This window comes from Crassostrea angulata, chromosome 1 (assembly GCF_025612915.1).
Source record: "Crassostrea angulata isolate pt1a10 chromosome 1, ASM2561291v2, whole genome shotgun sequence".
Lineage (NCBI taxonomy): Eukaryota > Metazoa > Mollusca > Bivalvia > Ostreida > Ostreidae > Magallana > Magallana angulata.
The window spans coordinates 2,193,945-2,221,409 of record NC_069111.1 but is presented as its reverse complement, the minus strand read 5'-3'; the positions used below and the strand labels follow the sequence as shown (position 1 = coordinate 2,221,409).

Genomic DNA, 27,465 nt, shown 5'->3' with positions numbered 1-27,465 from the left:
AAAATTTCTTCCGGGTTGTAAAATCTTCACGCTTGACCCAGAAAAAAGAGTTTTAAACTTCAGATTAATATGTGGAACTGAAGCATTCAGGTCTTAATTGCATGTTGTTGGTAACTTTAGAAAAAGGTTAAAGGAATATTTAGTGATTCAGTCTACAGGTACGTATATTGCTTTTAAATATTATTTTATGAATAAACGTTTGCTTTGAATTATCAAGCTAGAAAAAAACTTTGATAACCATTTCATGTTTTCTGTTTTTTGCTGTTATGTAATTTTTTCATCAAACATTTTAATTGTATTCAGAATCAGAGAGCATCTACATAATTGTTTTTTTATATTTTAGAACCACATGATTTTATTTGCAGTATTGTTTGTTTCTTTAATGTTGACTAACATCAAGCTTTTGATGCCGGTGACAGAACAATTTTATTGGTAAAATTTTCCACCACGAAATAGCTAGACCGTGCATTTAAACTCAAGCTTACCAAATCAAAAAGTATTCAAGAGAATCTTTCAATTACACGTCCTTGTAAAATATCTTTCAGTCGTTTGATGCGTTTATTACAATATATCATAAATTCCTCATGTATGAGACTACTGCCTCATTTAACACTAAAAAAACCAAGCATGTGGAATACATTTTTATTCAAACGACTTATGCTTTTTTCATAAACACGAAATGTAACATTACATAATATGACAAAAATGTTGTTTAAGCTGTATAGCATATTCTTTTATGACTCTAGCTCTTTCATTATAAAGAACTAGAGTCCCGTCAACGGGGTGTACAAAACATTATAAATAAAACCTTGTTGATAAACTAATTTTAAATAAGCAAAGTGATAAGACTATTCTTTAAAATTTAAAAGTCTGAAAAATGTTTAATCGCTCTCATATTTTTCGTGTGCATAATGATCAGTGTAAGCCCGTGATAAAAAGTTTGGATTTTAAATAGAATTCTATTCTCCTGCTTTGTAGAAAGAAAACAGGTTTTCGTCTGCAAGGATGATGCTCCGTTTTGATGTTTGATGACAACTAAAACGATGAGATAAATGACAGGGACAAACGATGAATGTCCGTTACATATTAGCGTGTCTATTTGTGGTGAAACACGTGATTCCACAGAATGCTCAGGAGATCAACGGGGACATTCTGGCCAGAGAGTTAAATAAAGTGGCGGATTCTGTCGGATGGTCTTTTCTACAGGTACAATTACTTTTAAAAACATTTCCTTTAATATGTTTAAGTTTAAAACATATGATAGGATTATGCAGAGTTTTACAATCACAAATTGTGGCTACCGTAGACATTTAAAAAAAACAATATACATAATGAAAGAACCATTGAACAATTATGGTGCTTAAAATGGACCTTTAAAGTGATGTTTACATACTATCAGTTTCAAAATTTGAGGGGATCTCTATACAGATTAAAGAGAAGAATGTATACAAATAATATTGACCTGTGTTCTCTATGTTTCAATGAAACTGAAAAGTACTTTAGATTTTTCTCCTTCTTTGTTACAACAATTAATTACACCAATCTGCATGGCTGTTGCACGAAAAAAGAGAGAAATTGCTTTGAAAATGATGCAATACAGATACAATGTAATATAAACCCGAAAGCAAATCCATTGGTAAAAGACAATACAAGACTTGTAACTTATATACTTATTTGTCTGCCACCAGAATGAGTACAACAAGTTGCGGTACCTGGAGACGAAACCTGATGGGGATAGGCTAGTTAAAGAGGTACAAACACTCCATTTCTTGTCTAGCTCAATATCACTTAAAAAGAATCTGAAGCATTTGCTTGTTCTTTATAAGTACATGAACATATTACAAGTAGAATTATCATTATAAGGTATATTATGACATATCTGGATATTTTTGAATTATTTGTCCGAAGAGGAAATAAGCACAATTTAAATTTCAAATTAACGAAGCAAAATAATCGCAGAATTTGAACGATGTTTAAGATTGCTGAAAAAATTGCTGGACGAATGAAAGAAGTGGACAATGCTTTAACGAAGCTAAAGGAAGCTGTAGAGGGAGACCAGCTGTCGTCTGCTAATGTCCCACAGGACTGCTGTGTAGATGGCGAGTACCAGGAAAACGTCCGCTTCAGAACTCACGTAAGGATGTCGCTATTATTTTACTCAAATTTTGTTTTGCATGTTAAAAACATTTTTATTTGAATTGCTTTGATGTACGCATTTCATTTAGGTGTCTGAAGAGACGTTTTGTTACATTAGACCTAGCTATGTGAGTGGAGATGACATCAAATTCCCAACCACGAAAGTATTGGATGCAATGAAAGCTAACTTGAATGTGAAACATCTACAGTTCCAGTACATTGGACTTAAGACCGGTCTATTCATCAACTATCCTTCCACCAGACTGAGAGACTGTGACTCATACGATCCACGGTTTAGGTACAAGATTAAATGCATATTATGTTACGATAAACAGGTATGTATCAAAGAATCTGATTCCCGAAGATCACATGTATTTATAATAGCGCTGTGCCTTGATATACCTGTATTATGCAAACTTCAAAGTCAGCCTTTATGCATGATTCATAATACATGAGCAAAAAAAAAAAAATCAAACTTTTGAAAATATAGTAATTGGATATCTCATGTCAATGTAAAGGAAATATTCAGTGCTGGTCTGTGTGGAAAACACTAAAGTATGTCAGTATATTACTCCTAATGGTCTGCTAATGCTGATATTTTTTTCAACTGAATATCGGTTTTAAAAGTAATATAAGTTTAAAACACATACGACTCCTAAAATGTTGTAAACTTGTAATTGTTAAAGTTTATCCTTGTATGAAGATCAAAGCAAAAATAAGGTCTTAATAACACTTTATAATTCTAAGTTAAAAGTAAATAATGTATATTTACTTTTTGTGTTTTATGACTAGACTCTTTATAGAATTTGTTACCAGTCTTTAAACATTGGTGAATCTTGTCTCAATATACTTGTAATAGCACCACGCACGAAAAAACAAACAGCAAATCAATTAGATCAGCAAAGTACTATAAAAATTTAATAAACCAAATAGTCAAAGCTACACAACATCAGAATATTTGTAAAACGTTATTAGAAGTCGTAGCTGTTTTGAATTTGTAAGAAAACTCCCATAAATCACAAGAATTTCTCAAACAAATCTCTGTGAAATATATTTGCATCCATTCGTATGTCAAATCTTTTGTTTGAAAATCATTGGTTCAATACATTTGGATAAATTTCTTTTCAAAAATGCATGCGTAGAAATACTACAAAAAATTTAGAACTATGGCATTCAAAAACATTTCAGAATGACTATAGAATATAAATAAACTATGATTCCCGTAAAGAGTCCAAATACTGGTCACACTGTTATGGATTCAAATAAAAATTTACACTCCACAACGCACTGTTAGACATATTAGCATTCATTGTTCATTATATTTGAAGATTTCATAATATTTACTTTATCTAATCATTAATCATTTTATCTTAAAACGGATTTTATCTATCGTTTTAAAAGTCAAGGTATGACTGTCATAGTTAATATGTTTGACGTTATTGATCCAATAGATATAAAGAATAATTAAACATTGTGAATCATTTACTGAGGGACGGTTTGACCGCTAAACGATTTCCTGTCAAAAAATAATCAAACTTGATAGAATAAACATAGAATTATTTTAAATTATTTTAATTTTTTAATTACTAACACTTGTAGGCCCTACTTTGTGTCAAGTACAGCGACAATCCCACGAGATGTCGTTGTGGTTCTGGAAACTTCCGCCTCAATGAGGGGAGATAAACTCTTCGAGGCTAAACATGCTGCCCTAACAGTTATGGAAACGTTGGGTGTAAAAGATAGGGTGTGTATTTTTATAGCATGGTTTATTACTTTAGATCGATGGGTTATATTCAGAGCTTTAAGTGCACAATTGTAGATATTAAATTATTATTCAGTAAAAGAAAACACATTCAGATGTTCTTGCCTGTAAAAGTTACGGAAACGTTGGGTGTAAAAGATAGGGTGTGTATTTTTTATAGCATGGTTCATTACTTTAGATCGATGGGTATATTCAGAGTTTTGAATGCACATTTGTAGATATCAAATTATTATTTAGTGAAAAAAATACATATTCAGATTTTCTTGTCTGTAAAAGTTACGGAAACGTTGGGTGTAAAAGATAGGGTGTGTATTGATTGGTTTTATTCAGAGTTTTAAATGCGCATTTGTAGATATTAAACTATTATTCAGTAAAAGAAAACACATTCAGATTTTCTTGTCTGTAAATAACCTTGGTTATCGTTTTGATATCATTCTTTTTACCATTGATTGGTAGGGGGAGATTTGCACAAAACCTAACGAGTAGTTGTATGTTTTGACAGTTTGGTCTGGTTGTTTTTAATGACGAAGCGAGTACTTTAGGAGGATGCTATGGTAATCAAGTTGTCCCCGTGACTAGTACAACCAAGAAGAGTTTCAGAGACTTTCTCAACTCCCAACAAGCTCAAGAGGGAGCCGACTATGGTGTCGCCCTCCGAAAAGCGTTTGCCTTACTTAAGGGAAATTCTAGTGTAGAAGCAAAGGACCGAGGTTAGTACAGGTTTTAAATAACACTCCAGAAAAGGATCTGAGTATCTTTAAAATCCCTTATTTGTCCTAATGAAATCTGACCTTATATTTTTTTCAGCATGATGCATTTTAAAGAATTCCTATTGCTGCCCGTGACATAAACATATTCATAAGACAAAGTGATTTTTAAAACATGCTCTCTGTTTTAACCTTGAGTTATGAGCTACTATTGTATATATATCGCCTAATCATTTATATTGATACAATTAACGTTCAGCCTTTTTTCTTATTTGTTTGTCCAACAGTATTATCAACCAATCTCTTGTTTTAGATCAGATCCTTTTGTTTGTAAGTGATGGTAGAGATAACAGTGGCACTGAAGAAAACCCTCTAGAAGTAATACGAGATGAAAACGAGGCGCTAAATAACAATGTCGTAATCAACACATATGGTATAGGCACAGGTAGGTATATGATTGCAGGCAGTCCACAGTGCTCTGTTAGGTAAAGACATTCAAGTGAAATGTATTGTTCACAATGTATCTAGGACAGTTTCAGCTGTTAAAGCTGTATGTTTCAATATGAATTGAAACGTTTTAATTTGAGATGCTAGATACAAATGTAGGAAATTGTCCCCTTAACATTTTATATCTAACAGATCCTATGATTTAAGCCTTAAAAACGAATGTAGGTAAATACAAATTTCCTGTGTTATAAGAACTTGTTAAACTTTGCAAATTTCTTTTACCTTGATATTATTCAGCAAATATATTTATACGGTTGTTTTGAATTGTCCTATGCAAAACAATACCGGCAAACTTATTAAAACCTGAGCAACCAATTAAAATCTTTTATTTGAGTTCTTTTATCTTTTACAAAAAACTTTTAAATTTTGTAGGCTTTATATAGTTTTTCTCCCCCAAATAATGTTTCAAATGGGACATTCATGTTAAAACAGTGTAGTATTTATTTAGTGAAAATCATACTCGGTTTAAATATTAATTAATTAAAACAATGCTTCCGAATACAATGAAATGAATTAAACTCATTGATGTCCTTGCAGTCAGTTGACTGTTTAGTAGTAGACATTTCCATTTACAACTATTTTGAGGTATATAAAAATACCATATAGATATACTTTATTCATATAACTGAAAACCAAATAGGTTTGACACCGCTAAAAAAGCAAGCAGGAAATCGATGTAAGGTACCAGTAATTGATAACAATAAATATGCCTGAAACAAAATAATTTGATATCAATGTACTAGGGCTTTTTTAACCTATCGGGATTTCCTAAGTTCTGACACAAGTTAAACTTCTGATCAAATGTAAATCTAAGACTGTTTTTAACTTTTCATACTGTCACAATATTGTTTAGGAATAAATAGCAACGAGAAACAACTGTTACGAAACATGGCAGAACAGACTTTGAACAACAATTCATACGGACATGTTAAGGTAAGTTAAAATTTAATATGGTAAAAGTAAGCACGTACTGATAGTCTTTAGAGATCATTAGTTTGAAAGACAATAAAGAAGATATTGAAAGAGAAAATAAAAAGCAATACATTAATAAACATATATTTTGAAAAACCACCTCATCACATTAATTATTCATAACCTGTACAAATGAGGAATGAATGACGAAGCAAATGTTGTGGTTATTGATCCTTTTAATGTAAATGTCTTACACAAATAAACAATGTTGACTGTATTTAGATACGAATTATGATAAGCAAATCTAAGTGTCTGAACAGAAGATGCCATAAAAGGGTTATTATTGGTCACTTATAGAGAGGACAATATGAGTTCATTACAGACCTTAAGACCTCCTCCCTGCGAAAGGTCATGGGAACCTACTACAAATACGATAGTGTACCCAAATCACCGTCCCCGACCTACACACAACCTTACAAAGACTTCTTCACCAATGGTGAGCTTGTGCTAATGATATAAGAAAACTTTTTGAGAAACCAGTAAGAAACGTAATATTAATGTTATCTGTTTTCAAACGTTTACTCGATTGCAAATTCATTCGGTGTTTTTTTTTTATCAGAACAAATACCATTGGTTTAAAAAGGTTTATCTGAAAACAAAGGTGCTGTAAAACTTTTTTTTTAAATAGAATCAGTCATCACAGGTTGTCTGCCGTTTGCTTTAAATGGAGGTTTTCATGGGGTTGTGTGCGCGGATATTTTGATAAGCAAATTAGTGGCTGAGATTTTATATCTCAAACACGGAGAGTTTATCTATGCATTCATCATTGATGGCGAGGGACGGACATTGGTTCATCCTCTACTTCCGGATCCCCGTGACGTCATAGCACAAGAACAGGACATAAATAACATCAACAATTTTGAGACTTCCGGTGATGTGTCTGAGGTCATTGATTCCATGAAAAAGAAAGTTTGTTTCAGTTAAAGTTAAAGAATGTAAAATGTCTTTTAAAGAAAATATAAAGTTTATAAATGTAAATGTATTTAATTTTCTTGAAATCATTTTTCAATTTTGCATAAAACATTATTGTCATACAACAACTTCGTATTGAAGGTCCAAAACATGCAAAATCATTTAAAAATGATTTTGATTTTTGATTATGATTAAGCTGAAATATTTAGCATGTTTATCGAAATATGTTTTGACTTGCATATCATTTTTAGAACATGATAGTTTCGGTCTCTTTACCAGTTTTTTATGATGTTAAAGTTTGATTTAAGAAACAAAACATAACAAACATTTTACATTCAATTTAATAAGCCGATGCAATCTTCACTTATTTCATATGAGCCATTAGGTGCTTGTGACTTCGTAAAAAATAAGATCAGGATATATATATCTCTACAGGGGGTCAAAGGGACAAAAACCTTTAGATACAGATATCCTAGAAACTAGAGGACAAAAATATCTAGACGGCGACTCCAAGCGTACCATGAAAGCTGTTTTCTACTGGACTGCGGTATTTGTCTGTCTCTTTGTCTATGCTTATTTCTTCATTTGTGAATCAAAAAGGAAATTTATATTTCTACATATAATATACCTTATTTTTTGAAGATAGTTGCACCAGGAAGCAATTTTTCACTTTGTATTGTGATGGAAAAAGACAACACCGTGAGTGATATAGAAAACTTAAATAATCCCATCTCCGGGGACTTTGTTTACCATCGCTGGGATTTGAACCGGTGGCCGGCTCCATTCTGTAGGCATTTTAGTAGATATGCCACACAAGGTCTGTTCATCTTCTTTTCTATTGACTGATCTTTGTTTTTGGCTGATATGAGCTAACTAGAAAAAAAATTATTGCTAAAACTGTAAAATTTAATTTTCATTCAAATATTTTTGTTTTGTTTAATTGTTAACGTTAATTTCTCCGCTAGCCAAAACCACAGTAAAGCTGACACCAGACGCTTTCAAGGAGGCATCCTTATATACCGGAGTCAAGGAAACGGGAGTCAGGGTCAAACAGTTGAAAGACTATATATCTGGAGACATCACAACAAACCCAGGCTTAAAAGTAATTAAATACTAGTATCTTGTAATATAATCAAATAGGTAGGATAAAGCAACAATTTACCAACATTTAAGGTGAAATTAAAGTGTACATGTATAATCTAAGAAATCAAGAAGTTCGGCTTAAATGGAACAAAGTATTATTTTGATGCTTACTCACTGGAAATAAACACTCAAGATTTTTAACGTCAGGTGTCATTTGCGTTGCTATTTGTTTTGTACTTCGCCGTTCGTCGCTCATACTTTGTTGCTATAATTCGATTAACCCTCTGTTTATTCTCTTCTGTAGACATCAGCAATTAAATCCATACGGCTAACGTACCCCATGGAAAAGTTGTGGATGACGACGTCAAAGGAAGAGGCTCCGTACTTAGTGTGGCGTTACGTCATGACGGAAGACGGAGTACAAAGACAGTACCCAGGAGTACGACTGACGGACGACTACGATCACAAACTTAGACCATGGTAAGTATTTAACACTGTGCCGGATAATTATGCCAGTGCCAAGGTGGCATTTTTGCGCCCGCTTAAGGCGCATTTCTCAAAAATTTCATTTATGTCAAATGATAGACCATAGCCTAGAGAGTTAATAACCACCTTTGACTCAGGTGTATCTCACCTGACAGGTGAGATATTCACCTTTAAACATAAATATCCCATAGGAAAAAAAAAATTCCCCTAGGAGAAATCATGTTCCTGTGGGAATTTTACAAAATCCTATAGGATAAAGACAATTCCTACAGGATCTCAAAGTTTTCCTGTAGGAAATTTTCCTCCTGTGGGATATTTATATTTCCTATGGGAAGAAAAAATCCTATAGGATAAAGAAAATCTCCCATGGGAAACAGAAATCCTATAGGATATTATAATTTCCTGTAGGAAAAAAATCCTCTTTAATATTTCCTCTAGGATTTTTTTCTCTCCTACAGGAATTAGTTGGCCACAGTAACATTTTTCTGTACTCCTATAGGAAAAGAAAACTCCCATGGGACTTTTTATAAAACATTAATTATTGATATATTTGTCAGGCTGTTTTACTCTACAAGATATATTAGCCTCTATAATTCACAAAAATCTTCAACAAATATATTATTTCCAAATTTCATTTTGATGTGGCAATTATTTATTTTTTTATAAAGACGATGCCATGAGATTTATAATGATATAGGGTATTTACACCATTTGTTTAAAGGAAAAATTATTAATATTTTGCCTTTCAATTAAAATACTCACAATGCTGACAATTTAAGGTGGTGTTAACTAAACTAATTCAAGCACATAAATCAGATTCTCAATGATAAGTTACTCGAGACTGACTTATAAATGTTTGCATTAGTTCAATGTCTCTAGATTTTCTCCAACCTGCATTGAAGAAAAATCCATTGATGGTGGCATTGTCTTCCAAAAACATCTCTTTTTCTTATGACAAGTGTGACAGTCAGCACAAAAAGGTATGCACTGTCTCTTTAGTGTGCCTAAAATATTATAGAAATTTTGTAGGTAAATCATATTAAGAAGTAATATCTGAATTAAACACGATCCTTGTCCTGCTTAGTGCACAACTCTTCAAAAACTGACAGGTTGTATATAAAATTGACAAATAATTAACTGTTTAAAAACAAAAGTATTGTTTGTATATACCAACATTATATAATCTTATTAAATAAGACATAAAATTACGATAGATCTATATGCGATCATAAACTTGAGATTACACATTAAATCTATTAGACAGCTCTCCGACACTGTAATTCGAGAAAATTCGGACCACAAATAAATCTCGCTATTTTTACTATAAGTATCTATTTTTCATCTAGCAATCAATAAAGAACAAAAAGATGTATTTTAGATTTTAAGTGCAACTGAGTTGCAATCAGTTGAATTACCTTTAAAACTGGACAGAAATACAAACTTAGCAACACAAGTTTGCCCGAGTTGAAAACCGGATGTAATAATTTATTATTACAGACAAATCGGGGCACAAACGTTTCGGTTAGAACAGTCGATCTGTGGTGTACTATAAGAATAATGCCATTCAAAAAACTTGAAAATCTGAAGAGTTACTTTCTTTGTCCATATGAACACCGTAATATTATCAATTTTACATCTATAATTATGAACACGATGGATTAGGGGTAGATCGGGGGGGGGGGGGGGGGGGGTGCTTTAAAATAGCATTATAACGTTACATGCAGTACCAGAGTGTGTAATGCTTCATACATCTTTATAGTAAAACCAATATTTAGTTCTAATTGACTTTAGCAGGAGGTTGTTACATGGCGTCCGCGGCAATATTAAGGTATAAATATCGGTATAATTATGTTGAATTATCGGGGAAAGGGTGTGTGTGTGTGTGGGGGGGGGGGTACTTAATTACTTGATGGATTTTTGCTTTTCATTAGAGTGTTACGATGTGAAAATAGATAATAGAATGCTCAGAACCGATAATAAATATATTACTTTGAATATAAAATGTTTGAAGTGAAAAAAAAAGATATCATGGCTGAAAAAAATTACTTATATACAGAGGTGAAGCAAAGAAACAAAGCCGATCCGAGGCGTGTGACAATTTAATTTCAACACGTGTATATCTATACGAGGATTGTTAGAGAAGTTCGTGGACAAAGTAATTTACGGCAAAATTACTGTGTACAGGATGAAGTATGTTTTATGAACTGACTACCAAATGAAAAAAAAAAAGTCTGCAAAAAATCACACGAATTTTTTCACACTTTATTTTTTTTTTCCAAAAGATTAAGCGATTTTTACTTTGCATGATTTAGATAAAGAACTTGTCTGCGAACTAACAACCCTCATGTGTATATATTTATATATATATATCTATATATATATATATATCAACGGAAGGCTGTGTATACTACATATTTCAATGCATGCTTGAATTTATTTGTCAAATTTGTATCGAGCCGAGAATTGGGAACTGTTACTAGGCATTGCTGGATTGATATAATTATGATTTTTGTGGCATTATACCGAAGGAAAATTTGGAGAAAAATCAACGCCGGCAATGAGAACCGAACCTACGACCCTTGGGTCCGTAGGCGCACGCGCTACCATATGCGCTACGGCGCACTTTATTATGGCACATGTAATTAGATATTTGAATGATATCATAAAGGACCATTAACTGATTATTGAAAAAATGAATGTTGTTGGGTTTTTTTAACTAGCAGATTTTAAAATCCCCTTACCTATTTTTATACTCATCAGTTATGATTTATCATTTTATAATCGTTTCTCGTTTAATTACCCAGGGGCGTCGGAAGGTACATGTATTCATACCCGGGCGGTAAATTTTAGGGGGGGGGTTAAACCGAATTTGACTGGAAATGCATGCATATATTCTGTATTCTTTTTGCTTGTTAAGATTTTCTGGATGAGTCTGCCCCGATTTTCAATAACGATGCTACGAGTACGTGCCTATACTTGTATGAATATTTTGTGAGATCCAACAATTAAAAAGACATAAATTAATTAAATAATGGCTCTGAGTGCCGAATTATTTTTTAGAGGAAATGGGTGCACTGGTCAACAGCGATACATCTTTGCAGAAAAAATCCGACGAAGGCCATACAATAGATGATCAACATAACATGTCGTTCAACCATTCAAATATCGCTCTTTTTATAGTCCCTATATCAAGAGGGTGACCAAAAGGAGAAGAAGTTCAACTAAATAAACACTGGAATTAATTTCAATCGCATACTTGTACCAAGTACAAAATTATTTTAATATTTAAATCTACTTCCAACCCCCATTGCCTTAAGGTGGAATAACACACCTTGAAAAAGTCTTTCGAATTAACTTTAAATTCTTTGATTATGAAAGATATAATGATAAATAAACTATACATATGTCAAATAAGCGAAAAATTTGCAAATTGGGGATAAAAAAAGGAATATCTTAAAAAATCAATTCAGTAAGTAACAACAAAAGCCCCTAGCTGCGGGATTCGAACTCGGTATGTACGAATCACAAGCCCGACACTTTATCCACTCGGCTGTGAAGTAGGTTACATGTTGCCGTCGATAAAATCCTTTTAATAAAACAACATGTCGTTTTGATCAGAGGTCAGCCATTTTATGACGATGTGTTATTCCACCTTAAATCCCAATCCCCAATTCAGAAGTGATATGCTTACTGATCAGAGCCGTTTGGATTTGTTCACAAATCAAGATTATATGAAAAGGTCCAAGTGTGCATATATTTTAATATCCATTATGAATGCAAGTCTAGAATGCGTCGCCCTTTTCATGCCTGAGATATCAAAAGCTAGAAGTCCATTATAAACTACCCAAAATCACGAAAATCTTAATCCGTGGGGGAGGGGGGGGGGCGGTAGCGCGTAGTCTACCTACATGTATATTCAATGATTAACATACTCCCAAAAAAAAGTGGGGGAGGGGGCGGGGGGCAACTCCATGATAATTCAATTTTAACAAAATCTTTGCTGCGAGAAAAAGTGCCCCCCCCCCATGCTACGTGCCTGATAAATAAATTGGTGATGATGACATAATTATGGTACGCACACTGCAAGAATGTGATTGTGACTTACATGTAGTAAATTAAAATTGGAAGAAGGTGGTCACTTTCTCTTTTTTCCGTTTATATATGTACAACAATTAATTCAATAGAAGTGTATAAATCATTCTTTTTTTACAAAAGGGTGTTGTTTGACATCCAGAGTAATGGCAGACCCCCCCCCCCCTTCGATTACTTCGTTCCTGCTTTCACGTGTGCACTGCTCGATCGGACACCTGTTCTCACGAGTCGTGTGTATGTACCTTTGCTCTGTTGATTGTAGCATTAGGAGAACAATAGGGTGGTTAATTGGTATACACAGAACGTGCCCGTTACAAAGACACTTAAGAATTCTTAGTTAATTGCAAGGTCTGTGAAAGAACAATAGGTACTAATGAGGTATACACAGTGTGTCTCCTTGGCTTATCTCAGGCAAGCCCACTCTCATCTACGAAACAAAAACAACCAGGGCTACTAATTAAATTATTCAATCAAACACAGTATTGAAAGACAAATGTAAAATTATTAAAACGCACATGGAGCTATTTTTTTGCTGCATTTTCCTTCATTTGGGAAGGGTCTACGGATTTTTTTTAACTTGTTTACTCTAATTATTTAGATATAATAAAGGTACAAACGCCAAATTCTGCACGTTAATTTCACCTAGGTCCACTTTTCAATGATAGAAAATCTTAGATTATTAGAATATTAGACTATTTAAAGCAATATGAGCTGTATTTTTTAGAGATTTATTTTACTGCAAAAACCTGTTAGTATAATAAGTCTGCCTGTAACTTAAACTTTTATGATAGATAAGATTTGTGAATATCATTAATTTTTGTCAGGAGAAATATTTCACTTATAAGGAATATATATGGCCGAGCAATTTTGTACAGGGCGACAATAATTCAATTTTGCTCCAATTAAGGCTTCTTAATGGCTTTTCCAAAAAAAAAAAACAGAGCTTACAGAAATTTAAAAACCATGATATTTTTTTGTCATCTTTGAAACATGTATATGCTATCATACAATGCATTAATTTGTAGTGATGAGGTTATTTCTTAAAATTATTAATATTTTCATAATCTAATTATTTATATATAATACTAAACTGACCAAGTTAAATTTTCAAAAGTCTATAAACTTGATCAGCTATAATTAACTAAGATTTGCATGTATCTTTAGCTTTATTAGGGTCACACAAAATTGTAGATCATAATTAAACACATACTTTTTGCAATAAACAAAACCTCCTATTTGCTATTATGTCAGGTAATCAGTAACAGGCTATTGGTGAATTTGGATGGTACATGTAGATGAACATGTACATGTATTATCACAATAGAATTTCACAATCAACTGAATACTTGTCACTCAGATTTATAAAATTGATATTCCTGATTCATACCAGTAGGATTACTAGATAATGAAATTCAAATAATGACTATGCATGGTTTTATTCATTAAGTAAACATACATGTAAATGTCAAGGAGAAGGAAAATACATTCAATGACATAGTGGCTAGCTTTTTTTATCAATCTTTTTAGTTGTATTAATACCAATCAATTTAAGGTACTTCATTTTTTTAATATGAAGATTGAAATTTGTGACTACTGGTTTTAGAAGTTCTTGATCAGTTAAGTTGTATTTGATAATTTAAATATAATTACACCTCATAATATATTAAAGAATATAAAGGGTTGTCTGAAGCAATCTACATGTAACTATACAAGTATTTAGAACTAGTTGTACTTTTTTAATACAGGTATAATTTTATCACATACATCATACATGCATATTGAGATACAATGTATGTAAATTTTCTAAATACCACTGTGACAGTTTTTTCTGTTGAATAAAGAAATGTCAATTAGATATACACGTAGTGGCCCGGGTAGTGTATTTCTTACATGTGGGTTGGGGGGCAGGGTTGTTAAAATTTGTTAAAATTGTTCTGCATGCAAAGGTAAACATAGTCCTGACTCTTAAGATTTCCATATGATTACATTTACTAGAAGAGCCCCATCTCAATTTTTTTTCTAAAAATTTTACATTTTTTACCTTTTCACTGGCAGGCATGAACAAGCCCCAAGCAACTGCTAGAAGCAACTGTTCTCTGGATATTGTCTACCCATGCAAAAACCTATCGATTATTTGAGGGGACCCATGCATCCTCTTTTTCAAGCACAAATCCAGAAGTGAAAATTTTGACAACATTGTTACAGTAGCATTTTCTTTCCCTATTTGATAAAAAAACTACCAATTCTAAAGTGTAATTATACCGGTATATTGATCAACAATGGACATGTGCCCCACTCCCCAACAAATGATTGCAATTTCAATTTACATGTATGTTTTAATGTTATTTTTTTCTTCATGTACCATATGTTTGAAATGGTTTTGGGCGAATAAATGAACTGTACTGAACAATAATTATTCTGACTATATATGCCCCTAAAGTAACCATTCAAATGTCAGGTCCCCCTCCCCCCCTTTTTCAAAAATTTGACCGGTCTTTCACAAAACTATAAATATCCACTGCCACCTTTGACATTTAGTCTGGAAGTTTATTTCTCACAAAAACACTTTACAATCAGAAAGCTAGGTTGTGTAATTTAAAGTAGAAATTTTTAAATTTGATCATACTTAATTGAAAAATAAAAAAGTTAATTTAATTCTGATTTAGTAACACCCCCATTCCCGGCTGAACCAATCACCTTGTAATAATTAAACTGTTTCTGTAAGGTTTTCAGGATAATAATGACCACTTTTAATTATTCAAAAGTCATTTTTATTACAATCAGTTATATCAAGAAAGCGTAAATTCCTGTAAAAATGTAAAAACATTGACTATTCCCCTTCAAATGAAATGTTTCATGTTATATTTTACCCCTTGTCTGTAATTTAATTGCAATGTCACTGTGTAAAGCCAACACAACAGTCATAGCTGCAAGATGAAAATTTTTCCGGTACTTGCAGGATTCTCATGAACTTAATATTAGTCATTAGGGACCCATATGTTGCATACCAATTTCAACAGAAGACATCTCTCTAACTAATTATAATCATTAAAAACTATTTCATGACTTTTAGCAACACTTATACTTCACCAAATACAGTCATTAACATGTATAAATAATCCAAAACTGACCCTTGCTACCTTTATCTTACACTAACATCCTATAAAAGGGAATTTTGAATAGAATAAGAAAGCATATGCAGTTCTAAGAAAAAGTAAACACCATAATGCCAATTTCATTGAGGTTTAAGAAAAAATATAACCATTTAAGTGAACCCACCATCTCCACTTCACTAGTATATATAAACACAGATTCATGAGGCTTTCCTTCAGTAAAACATTTTTAATTAATAATCGTTAAGAGGTCAATTGCCGTTGAGTCTCCTCTAATAAGAAACCTGCAATACTGCAAGTATCTTCATGATATCATTATGATAAAAGCATCACATCACAAAGAAATACCCTTGCATGAATACCCTCCCTGTATCTTTTGATTTTCATAAAGTGCAGTTTAAATATGGTTAAAAATCTTTCACATATAGTATCATAAAACCTATGGCAATTAGTTTCCTTGAGTCAGTTCTCACACATTTTTGAATATGATCATCAATACTAAAAATTTACCATAAATTTTTAATAAATTGGATGATTTGTAGCATTTTCAGTGAAAAATATATATTCCATGAAAGGTGAGCCAACAATCATATTTATTGGATATGTTATCGATCTAAACTCTGGTTTCTAGTACTTAATTCAATTAAAACTCAAACACACCCCAGTAGCCATGGTAGCTGGAGATTTGGATTGGGGGGGGGGGGGCGCTGGCGATTTGGAATGGGGGGGGGGGGGCTTTAAATATTTTCATTGGGGTTTTCCTCTTTCCTTTTAACTTTGGTATAAATACATGCACTTACACTAGAGTGGAAAGTACGTAAAACAGTGTTTTAAAGTTGTAACCTCTTGCTAAAAAGTAAGAGAAAATTTTACACCTGATCAAATAACAGAATTGCACGAGTGCAGTTATTGCTAAGATATACCCAATGTGTAAAATACCAGGTTAATTGTCAACATACGCTAACCAAGTATGACTCCCTCTTCACGTTTGTGTATACAACAGAGTTCATAATCGCATTTTGCTGCTCCAGCCCTGAACAATGAATACACTGCAATTGTATTCTAATAAACGGCACATGTGATTTATGAAAAAAAAAAAATTAAATAAAATTGAAAAAAAAAAAACAACTGTTTTTCATTATGAAGACGACGAACGCCGCTGCTCGTGACAATTTGTTGATTGATTATTATGATATTTTAAAAAACGAAATAACAGCAAAACAGATAGTATCGTGCATTAGCTCCCCCAATTAAATGTTCGGATTTTAGTCAACACCTGTCGTAGTCTTTTAAGCGCTTACTGTTACGTTATTATTAGTCTGGAAAGAACGATCTGAAACAAACACGATGCAATCCTCTGACACACTGTTTGGACTGAATCATGCATTTGTAAATTGTTTCTCGTGTTGATGATTTTCCGAGAATTTAATTTTCGATGTCGTGAATCAGTTCTCTAAACATCGCCAAATATAACTCATTTGCTGTAAGTATTTTGGATCTTTGGTATTGTAAATGTAAGACACCTGTGTGCTGCTGTGTACTGAATAATTTGCAAACTTTGCTTGAAGGATTGGAGAAACTTGGTTTCGTAGTTCATTCTCATAATATCATGGGTTCATCATCTTGATGGACAGAAAATCTCAGACACTATGAGTAATTCCGAAATATCTGTTGTTTACCTGGCCTTTTTGACGAAGTTGAAATTTACTTTCCAGGTATTCCTGACTATTGAAATAAAAAAGCCAGGAAAATGTAAGATATTTCGGACTAACTACTAGTATCTGACTATGGGTATGCTGTAGTTGAACATTGCATAATTGACCCAGTTTCTTTTAGGATTAAAAAAAAGTGTTTTCCTTTAGAAATATTGTCTTCTTTATTTAATTGCCAGCATACTTTTTTATTGCAACACTACAGACTACATTTAGACAAAAACTTCAATGATATATATAAATTGTCCAATTTAGGACTAAGTCATGCTAAGGATGTATAAATTAACCATGTACATCGTTGGCTAGTATAATAATTCCTATAGGAATTTTTAATTTCCTAAGGGAGAATTTACTCCTACAGGATAATATTTTTCCTATGGGAGAAAAAAAATCCCTTAGGAGAAAATAAAATTCCTAGAGGAAATTATTTTCCTACAGGAATATTTTAATATCCTATAGGAAATTATTTTTTTTAAACTTCCTATAGGATTTAATATTTTCCTACAGGAGAAATATTTCCTACAGGATAACTTAAAAATCCTGTAGGAAATGTCTTTATCCTATAGGATTTTGTAAAATTCCCACAGGAACATGATTTCTCCTAGGGGAATTTTTTTTTCCTATGGGATATTTATGTTTAAAGGTAAATATCTCACCTGTCAGGTGAGATATACCTGAGTCAAAGGTGGTTATTAACTCTCTAGGCTATGGTCTATCATATGACATAAATGAAATTTTAGAGAAATGCGCCTTAAGCGGGCGCAAAAATGCCACCTTGGCACTGGCATAATTATCCGGCACAGTGTTATTTACCAGGTGTCAAAAACTAGCTCAGACATTGATTTCAGGGCTAGGACCATGGTAATTATTCAGTTGAAAAGTAGGTGATAAACCTTTTAAGTTGACAGAAGATGTCACATTTAAGGTATTCAATGTATAACAACCGCATCTTGTACCTAAAGATTTAAAAGTAAGATATTCTTTAAAATAAAATCAATTTGATTGTATAATTAAATAAAAATATTCCACGAATGTTTTTTTCTTCAAAATTTTGATTATTGTCCAATTAACTGTATATAGATTGTGTATACATTGAAGTCTGTGTTTTATTCATATATAATAAGAAGTTACTTGAAATTCATAGAAATCAATATGAGAAGTAATTTAAAAGGCATGCACACTTTGTGAATATATGCATAAACGTTCTCTTTAACAATATAAAAAACAAAATGAATCATTTAATACCACATGTATTTTTACACAATTTGAAATATGTTAAAATGCGCATTAAATTGCGTTTGTAATCAATTATGACAAGAAGTATTTGAATGATATCATTGCTACTAAACTTTTTTAAATTTTACAATAGTTAAAATATTTCACAATAACTGCAACTTAAATAATACTTGTACTTTTATATTTCAATATATCATTTGAGTTTAATCTATATAGGCCCAATGGATTGTATGCTCACTTAATTTTCTCTTCGTTAGGTACCATAGAACTATTGCGCAGAAGACAATAAATGTAGTGTCGGCCCCCTATGAAGATTCTTGGGGGTCAGGGAAAATTATCTCTCTTACAAGATCAATATTAAAAGGGTAAATTCTACACTATCTATTGACTTAAGAACATCTGATTTCGTTTTGTTCAGATTGTTTTTAAAGGCATATATATTAACTGCTGTTGTTTGCTGTAGTGGTACAAATACTGGAGGGAAAGTCGAAGCTGTGATAGGTACAGACTTCTCAATTTATTTTTTCAATCAGATGCTAGAGGACATATATCCAATATGTGCTGATAGGACCAGATACAGGTTAGTAATGTATTCGTTTCACTATCAGAAAAAGTATTCTTTTTAATGCCCCAGTAACACATTCACGGATCAACTCCACGGTTCTACTACGGAATATTTTCCATGGTTGACACCGGAAAATCTAATGATACGGAGTTAGTACGGATGCACTACGGAATGGATACAAATTGATACATACCGGTACGAATTACTACGGATTTATACGGAATTAAAACGGACTTCTACGTTCTAAAACGATTTAATAAGTTTTTCTAAGGAAGTGGTTTCATCCATAGTGGAATTTTGAACATGTTCAAAAATTCTCGCAGCTATACAAGTATTGCTACGTTTGGATACGATAACAGACGGAAAAGCAACGGGTCAATACATATCGCCACGAATGATTCCGGATCGCTTCCGTAGCTAATCTGGCATTTAATCCGTGAATGTGTGACTGGGGTATAAAAAAAATATTTAGATCAATTATCCCGGAAGCTTAATTTTTTTTACATTGTTACAAACATATGGCTCAGTCAAAGCTGTTCTGTCAATATTGAAGTCTTTTTTTTTTAAGATTTGCATTCGACATACCATTTAATTAATGTTCGTTACGAGTAAGTTGTTTTTAAAATGTGACATCCTTTTGGAATGATGCTCCAAAAGTCACCAAAACACTAAGTGGTGTATTTTATTCATTTTGTATTGAGTTGTATCCTGATCGACAACAGTGGGTTCCTTGTGATGCACCCTTATTATATAGAAACGACATCCCCGATAGAAGGGCAGATTCACATAACACACCTAGTATGTATACAAGTTTAATAAAAAATATGCCTGCATATTACATCTTTTTTTAATATGTTAAAAAAGATGATATAACAAAATAGCGTCCTTTTTACGATCGAAATGTGTTTATATACATATATCTAATTGTTAATGAAATTTAATCAAAGTTTTTAGTTCTAGATGTATAAACTTTGGCCTTTGCTTTGTAAACTATTTAGCCGATTTATACATGTACCTAAGTTCTGTGTTTTCGCTATTGAAGCTCTTTATGTACCATTTTACTATTGATGACCAAAGGGTCGAGCTCGACTTGATATGCTTAGGTTATTTACGAAAAAATTCTACATACATGTTCTTTTTTCAGGAAGGAAAGATTTCACGTTCGCTGAGACATAAAGGAACAATGTACAAACAACCGTGTAGAGACACGGGGAACAAAAAGGAACAGTTCACATACAGGGTAAGAAATGTCAATAAAAAGACATTAATGGACAGCTAAGTATTTTCTAAAAGGGAAAGGATCTTTTATTGAAAAAGAAATAATGTATAGACAACTACGAAGAGACACGGGGAACAAAATGTACAGATCACCCATAGAGTAAAAGTAAAACATGTATACGGAACAACATCAAAATATAAAAGAGATACTTGTTTGGCTAACATTACAATTAAATGCATTGTTATTAAAGGTGGAACTAGAGGGAGCTGATCTTGGTGGAATAATCGATTCAGAGAATGGATATGAACTACGTCCGGTGTCTGGCTCAAACGTGTTCCTTATACTAAAAAAGAGAAGTCCGAACGATGAGGACAAATGTTGTGACTCAGAGGTACGCTAAACTACGTCTTCTCTTAGAAAATAGTGATTATTGTTCTGATATAAATCATTATAAAAAACCCGTTTGTGTCGCATAAGAGCATTCCCCGTGTCATGCTCTGCGGTCATGTACCCGACTCTGTTCTTGAGATTAAAAGCATATTTCTTACATGTATATATATCTGTAGAATAGTATTAGGGGAACATTTTTATGAATACTGTGTTATAATGGTAAAAAAATTATTCCTTGCTAAATACATAATAGGACCAATGCTTATTTTAAAGACGATGACCGTGTGCACAGTAAACTTGAAACATGACAAGCGAGATACCCTAACAAAACAACTTTTTACAAACATTTTTTGAACTACCCAAAAACTTGAGATAGATTGCTGTCTTGGGGACAAACATTTTCTCTGTTGTCTTCCCAGCAAAATGTATTATGTTTGAAAGGAAATTAGTATGTCGGTTAACACCCTGAGTTAACTGTAATCTCATATGTTTAAAAGATGAAATTAACTGCATAATATAATATCGGTACCTTTAGAGGTCGTATGAGTAGGGCTAGAGATAAAGTACTGATTTGCGTCTCATTTATTCCAATAATCGACGTTTGTCAATGCATTGTAATCAGACTATTCTGGTCTAGGTCCTGATATGATAATTAATGTTTGTCTATGAAAAAGTGTTTTGTATATTTAATAGTACTACGTGTCCCCTAGTTCTATACCGTGTGGTACGGAAAAATGTTCTTGCCTGTGTTACAAAGAGCTTTCTTTCAACGAATGCAGGAATGAATACAACATAACGTAAGCGTACTTTAGTATTAAATTAGATTGTTATACTTTCATGTTAAATACTGAAATCTGATTGGTTTAGACGCAGTTCATAATCTGTTCTATTATCCTCAGCGTAAGCAACGCACCTAGCAACGATTAACATTACGAATTGTTACATGCGCGAAAATCATGCGCGCACGGTTCGCCTTAGAATTCACGTTATTCCTATCTAAAAGCAGTGATATTTTCTTTAAAATTAAGACATTCAGTATAACAAAATAAATAGTGCCTGTTTGGGAGGGTAACAGTTGAAATTGACACCCCGAGAAAACCATTGTCGTGGAGGTTGACAATGGTTTTCTCGGGGTGTCAATTTCAACTGTTACCCTCCCAAACAGGCACTATTTATATAATGTTATAAGTCATTTTAAATATCTAGGTACATATGTGAATAAAATATGTTGTTGCAGCATATTCATATACTCTAAGCATATGTTATAAATATTATATTAAGTATCATATTGTAGCATCTTGTGATAATAGGATATTATGTATATTCTCATTCTCTTGTATTACCTGAAAAAAAATACGTTAATTATAAATTGGATAGCAATCACCGATTGCCTGAAATTATAGTTTAGTTGATATATTTTTTTCATGGTGATGAATTGAAAGTGAGATAATGTGTTGAGATGAATACAATTATGATAAAGAGTAAAAAGTAGTTTATTTTTACCATTTGTTGACTTTCCAAGGAGCGGCTTTGTCCCGTGTAGTTCTCAGTTACCAACCCTGAGGTCAGTTAGTACACCTGAGGAAGATAAAACTAGGAATCTACCAACGTGCTTTCCTACCGACTGCGCATGTCGAAAAACTGAAAGGCAATCAAATTTCTTTTTCTTTTTTTTATTTTTATATTTTTTTTCTGTAAATTTAAAACATCTTAATATTGTTTATGTTTTGCATCAGGGAGTGTTTCCGTACATCAGGCTGTTCCTGGTGTAAGAGTGATAAAAATGGGAACCTGGTCAATGGATTCTGTGATCTGAAGGAAATATGCCCATCCCAGCAGTGTCTGAAGGATGGTATGGACCTACAAATCTTTTGAGTATCAACAAGCAAATGTTAAGTTGTTTATAACCACCAATAACCGTATAGAGATATATACATTGTAAAAGGTCATAAATATAATAAATTCATATAATAGCTAAATAGCTAAAACCATTGTTTTCGGAAATATTTCTAGTGTGCAGTAGAAAGAACTGTGGGCCGCCTAAATGCAAGAATCCACCGTGTGATGATGTGTCCAATGTAGTTATATATGCAAGTGCATCAGGGGGTGCGGTAGTGGTTGTGATTCTGATAATTATTGTCGTTTGCATCATTCGAAAAAAGAAGACAGGTGGACACGACGACACATACCTTGACGCAACCCACGAAGTCACTATTTTCAACAAGCCGATGTCAGATTGTATTGACTACAACACTGCTCCAAACTGCTACACGTCCACGTTAAGCGTTACGTCCGAGGAAAGCGTTAACACAAATGCCAGTTAGAGGCTGGTCATATATGAGTGAACTCTCTTTACATTTGTATTCCATCTAATGAGATCATTATATTAACAGTTATGTGGTAATAATAATAAGGTATCACCATTGTATTTTGCATGGTATACATGTCAAGCCATCCCGAAAGCTGTAGTAGGGATTTTTTTTGAACTTGATTTAAATCTTTTAGGTGACAAAGTATGCGGGTTACAAACAAAACTTATTTGACTTGTATTCCATTGTTGAGTCTAAAGAGAAAGCATTCACATTCACAAACCCTCCGTGAACAATCCACAGTTGTACTAGCACCACTGTGTATTCACATGCATTTTTGACCTAACGTTATGTACATAATAACAAATACCATTTAATTTGTGTTATAACGAACTTAACCATAAACTGTTATATTTAATGTAATATCTGAGACAGACGATGATGTTCAATGAGAAAATAACTAACTATAATCGATATGATATAAGAATCATTATATGTTAGAACATACCCACAACGTCCCCAACGTGTGTATCGTTGAACTTCTATTTGGCATCAACATTTGAATTATATTTTATACTAGAGTAACTTTTAAATTTTAATTTTTTACTTTTCAACTTGTTATTGTACATCATGAACAATCCTTAAAATTGTAAGATACATGTTGTATAGACGTTGTTAAATTGTATTAATATTACGCATGTTTATTGATATATGAATAAACCAATTTATTCCAATAGCTTAACAATATATTTTCAATAAAACTGTTGCACAAAAAACATTAATCAACCAATTTTCCTGATAGGAAATGAACCATTAAACCATTAATATCTAACCCAAATGATAACTTGTGATAATATTCTTTTGGCCAAACAAATCTGCTCTATGTTCATGTTCTTGTAATACATTTTTAAAAAGAAGCCAGGGTCAAAAGACAAGGTTATATGGTTACGGTCAAGGTGACACCTACAATCCATTCATGTAAAAAGGGGAGAGGACTTCTACACCTATATACAAGTCTGCAACCTGTTGCATATATTGCTTAGATTTTATATTTTTAAACATGTCAAGATCAAAGGTTAAAATTTTAAGGTCACGGTAAAAAAACCACAAAAAAAAAACAAGGACATAAAAAGGGGCAACTTTTTTTTTGGCTCACCTGAGCCAAAGACTCAAGTGACCTTTTCTGATCACAATTTGTCCGTTGTCTGTCGTTGTCGTCGTCGTTGTCGTCGTCGTTGTAAACTTTTCACAGTTTCATCTTCTTCTCATGAACCACTGGGCTGATTTCAACCACATTTGGCACAAAACACCACTAGGTGAAGGGGATTCAAGTTTGTTCAAATGAAGGGCCACGCACTCTTTAACGGGGAGATAATTGAGAATTATTGAAAATTTGTTTTATTTTTCAAATATCTTCTTCTCAAAAACTATTCGGCCTGAAAATCTTAAACTTGTGTGGAGGCATCCTCAGGTAGTCTAGATTCAAGTTTGTCTAAATCATGGTCCCCGGAGGTAGGGATAGGCCACAGTAGGGGGATCAAGTTTTACAAAGGAATATATAGAGACAATCTTTAACAATCTTCTTCTCAAAAACTATTAGGCCAGAAAAGCTCAAATTAAAATGGGAGCACCCTCAGATAGTGTAGATTCAAGTTTGTTCAAATCATGGTCCCCAGTGGTAGGGTTGGGCCACAATAGGGGGATTAAGTTTTACATAGGAATCTATAGAGAAAATCTTTAAAAATCTTCTTCTTAAAAACTATTAGGCCAAGAAAGCTCAAATTAAAGTAGATGCATCCTCAGGTAGTGTATATTCAAGTTTGTTCAAATCACAGTCCCTGGTGGTATGGTGAGGCCACAATGGGGGAATAGATTTTTACATTGGAATATATAGAGAAAATCTTTAAAAATCTTCTTCCCAAAAACAATTAGGCCAGAAAAGCTCAAATTAAAATGGAAAAACCCTCAGGTAGTGTAGATTCAAGTTTGTTCATATCATGGTCCTTGTGGGTAGGGTTGGGCCACAATAGGGGGATCTAGTTTTACAAAGGAATATATAGAGACAATCTTTAACAATCTTCTTCTCAAAAACTTTTAGGCCAGAAAAGCCCAAATTAAAAAGGATGCATCCTCAGGGAGTGTAGATTCAAGTTTGTTCAAATCATGGTCCCCAGGGTAAGGTGGGTCCGCAAAAGGGGGATCATATTTTACATAGTAATATATAGACAAAATCTTTAAAATCTTCTTCTCAAAAACTATAAGGCCAGAAATGCTCTAATTAAAATGGAAGCATCCCCAGATAGTATAGATTCAAGTTTGTTCAAATCATGGTCCCCACGGTAGGGTGGGGCCACAATAGAGAAATCAAGTTTTACAAAGGAATATATAGAGAAAATCTTTAAAAATCTTCTCAAAAACTGTTAGGCCAGAAAAGCTCAAATTAAAGTGGAAGCATCCTCAGGTAGTGTAAATTCAAGTTTGTTCAAATCATTGTCCCTGGGGGTAGGTTGGGGCCACAATGGAGGGATCAAGTTTTACAAAGGAATATGTAGAAAAACTCAAATTAAGTGGAAGCTTCCTCAGATAGTGTAGATTCAAGTTTGTTCAAATCATGATAACCAGAGGTAAGGTGAGGCCACAAGGGGGGGGGGGGGTCAAGTTTTACAAAGGAATATATAGAGAAAATCTTTAAAAATCTTCTACTCAAAAGCGATTAGGCTAGGAAAGCTCAATTTCGAGTTAAAGCATCCTCAGACAGTGTAGATTCAAGTTTGTTCATATCCTGGTCCCTGGGGGTAGGGCGGGGCCAAAATGGGGGATAACTTTAAATATATAAAGAAACTCTTTAAAAATCTTTTTCTCAAAACTATTATGCCAGGAAATCCCTAATTTGAGTGGAAGCATCCCCAGATCGTATAGATTCAAGTTTGTTTAAATGATAGTCCAAAGGCATGGTAAGGCCACAATCGGGGATGAATTTTTACATAGGAATATATAGAGAAAATCTTTAAAAATATTCTGGGAAAGTTTTCGGTCCAAAACTAAAGTACTTAGTGTGAAAGCACAGGTTTTGCAGATTTAAGTTTGATGAAACCATGATTCCCTAGAGAAAAGTTGGGCCACGAAATGGGGGGGGGGGGGTTATATAGGAATAGAGAAAAATCTTCTTACAGGTACAACAACAAAAAGGGCTTGGTATTTACCAAAAAAAGAAATGGATAAAAATTGGCAGATTTTCAATTTTTTTTTAGCAAGATCTATTGTACTTAGTTGTCAAGATATGTTGATACTGTGCTAATTTGATCAGAATTAAGGCAAATGTTGCTCAGGTGAGCGATGTGGCCCCTGGGCCTCTTGTTGCAGGTGCTGATGAAATAAATGAAATTTAAAGGGGATATACAGGTAAGGAAACAGCAGACCCTTTCGGTATGAATAGACTGAAGGAGCCTCTTTTTTAACTAAAGACCTTGGTAAAAATTTTAGGTCTCTTTATTATGGTCTTATGGGAGTAGAGATAACAAACATTTCGTACAATAAGAGTAATAACTTTATCTATTTAAAGGTGGAGGTTGATAGGCTGTGTTTTGAAATGTCTTAAGAAGTCCTACTGCATCCATATCATCTAAAACAAAAGAGATATCGTTTATACACTGATTTTATAATGACCTTGAAATTGGGATTTCATGCCATTGTAATTGGTCACGATGACCCCTCCATCCCGGATGGTACGATGTCTCTAAGACGTATGGTAAAAATGTGTTGTTCAAAAACCTAAGAAACATTCGGGGATAATAACTGCCTTAAGAAACCTTGGGCCATTGGGTAATAATGAATAGGAATACCCTCTTAAGACATTTTTAAAAAGTAACAGGTCTTTATTAGTTATGGTTTTCTGGGAGTAGCGATAATAAACTTTTCCTTTCAAATTAGAAGTAACTTTGTAAGTTCTGCTAGTTATCAGGCCTATGGTCATTTACTGCGGTAACTTTAAAGGATCAATTACATAAGTATAGCTTGTTTCAATAAATCGAAGAACAAATATGTCGCCCTTAGAATAGAATAGAGAGAAAAAAATAATTTAAAACAAAATAAAGAGCTCAAGATGTCTTTCACAAACTGCGGTACAATGATAAGGGGAAGGAAAAGAGGGATATGAAAGGAGGGGGTCAAGCAACAGACGTGTATTTATATTGATTTCAAAATCCCTTCCAAGTGTAATTACAGATATAAAAGAAAGCGTAAAATTCTAAAAATATTTTTAGTT

The 27,465-nt window shown here is 33.1% G+C and overlaps 1 protein-coding gene across 1 annotated transcript; it reads left to right on the top strand.

Annotated features, from left to right (window-relative positions):
• LOC128170188 (VWFA and cache domain-containing protein 1-like) lies at positions 1 to 23,935 on the top strand. The gene is made up of 24 exons (XM_052836122.1): positions 1 to 158; positions 979 to 1,206; positions 1,689 to 1,751; positions 1,979 to 2,134; positions 2,226 to 2,434; positions 3,736 to 3,880; positions 4,401 to 4,608; positions 4,919 to 5,050; positions 5,966 to 6,045; positions 6,382 to 6,520; positions 6,713 to 6,990; positions 7,433 to 7,543; positions 7,639 to 7,813; positions 7,962 to 8,098; positions 8,384 to 8,559; positions 18,976 to 19,083; positions 19,182 to 19,298; positions 19,985 to 20,081; positions 20,428 to 20,523; positions 20,753 to 20,893; positions 21,586 to 21,689; positions 22,415 to 22,540; positions 22,629 to 22,744; positions 22,906 to 23,935. The coding sequence occupies exons 2-24, from the start codon at positions 1,069 to 1,071 to the stop codon at positions 23,214 to 23,216; spliced, it is 3,363 nt and encodes a 1,120-aa protein (XP_052692082.1). The 5' UTR covers positions 1 to 158; positions 979 to 1,068; the 3' UTR covers positions 23,217 to 23,935.
• Positions 23,936 to 27,465: the final 3,530 nt, after the last annotated feature.

What these genes read in the sequence shown, in the direction of transcription:
- LOC128170188 (XM_052836122.1), top strand. Translation starts at nt 1,069, where the DNA reads ATGAATGTCCGTTACATATTAGCGTGTCTATTTGTGGTGAAACACGTG. An exon ending in CAACAAACCCAGGCTTAAAA is followed by an intron (nt 8,099 to 8,383) that starts GTAATTAAATAC and finishes TCTCTTCTGTAG; the next exon opens with ACATCAGCAATTAAATCCAT. An exon ending in GATCACAAACTTAGACCATG is followed by an intron (nt 8,560 to 18,975) that starts GTAAGTATTTAA and finishes TCTCTTCGTTAG; the next exon opens with GTACCATAGAACTATTGCGC.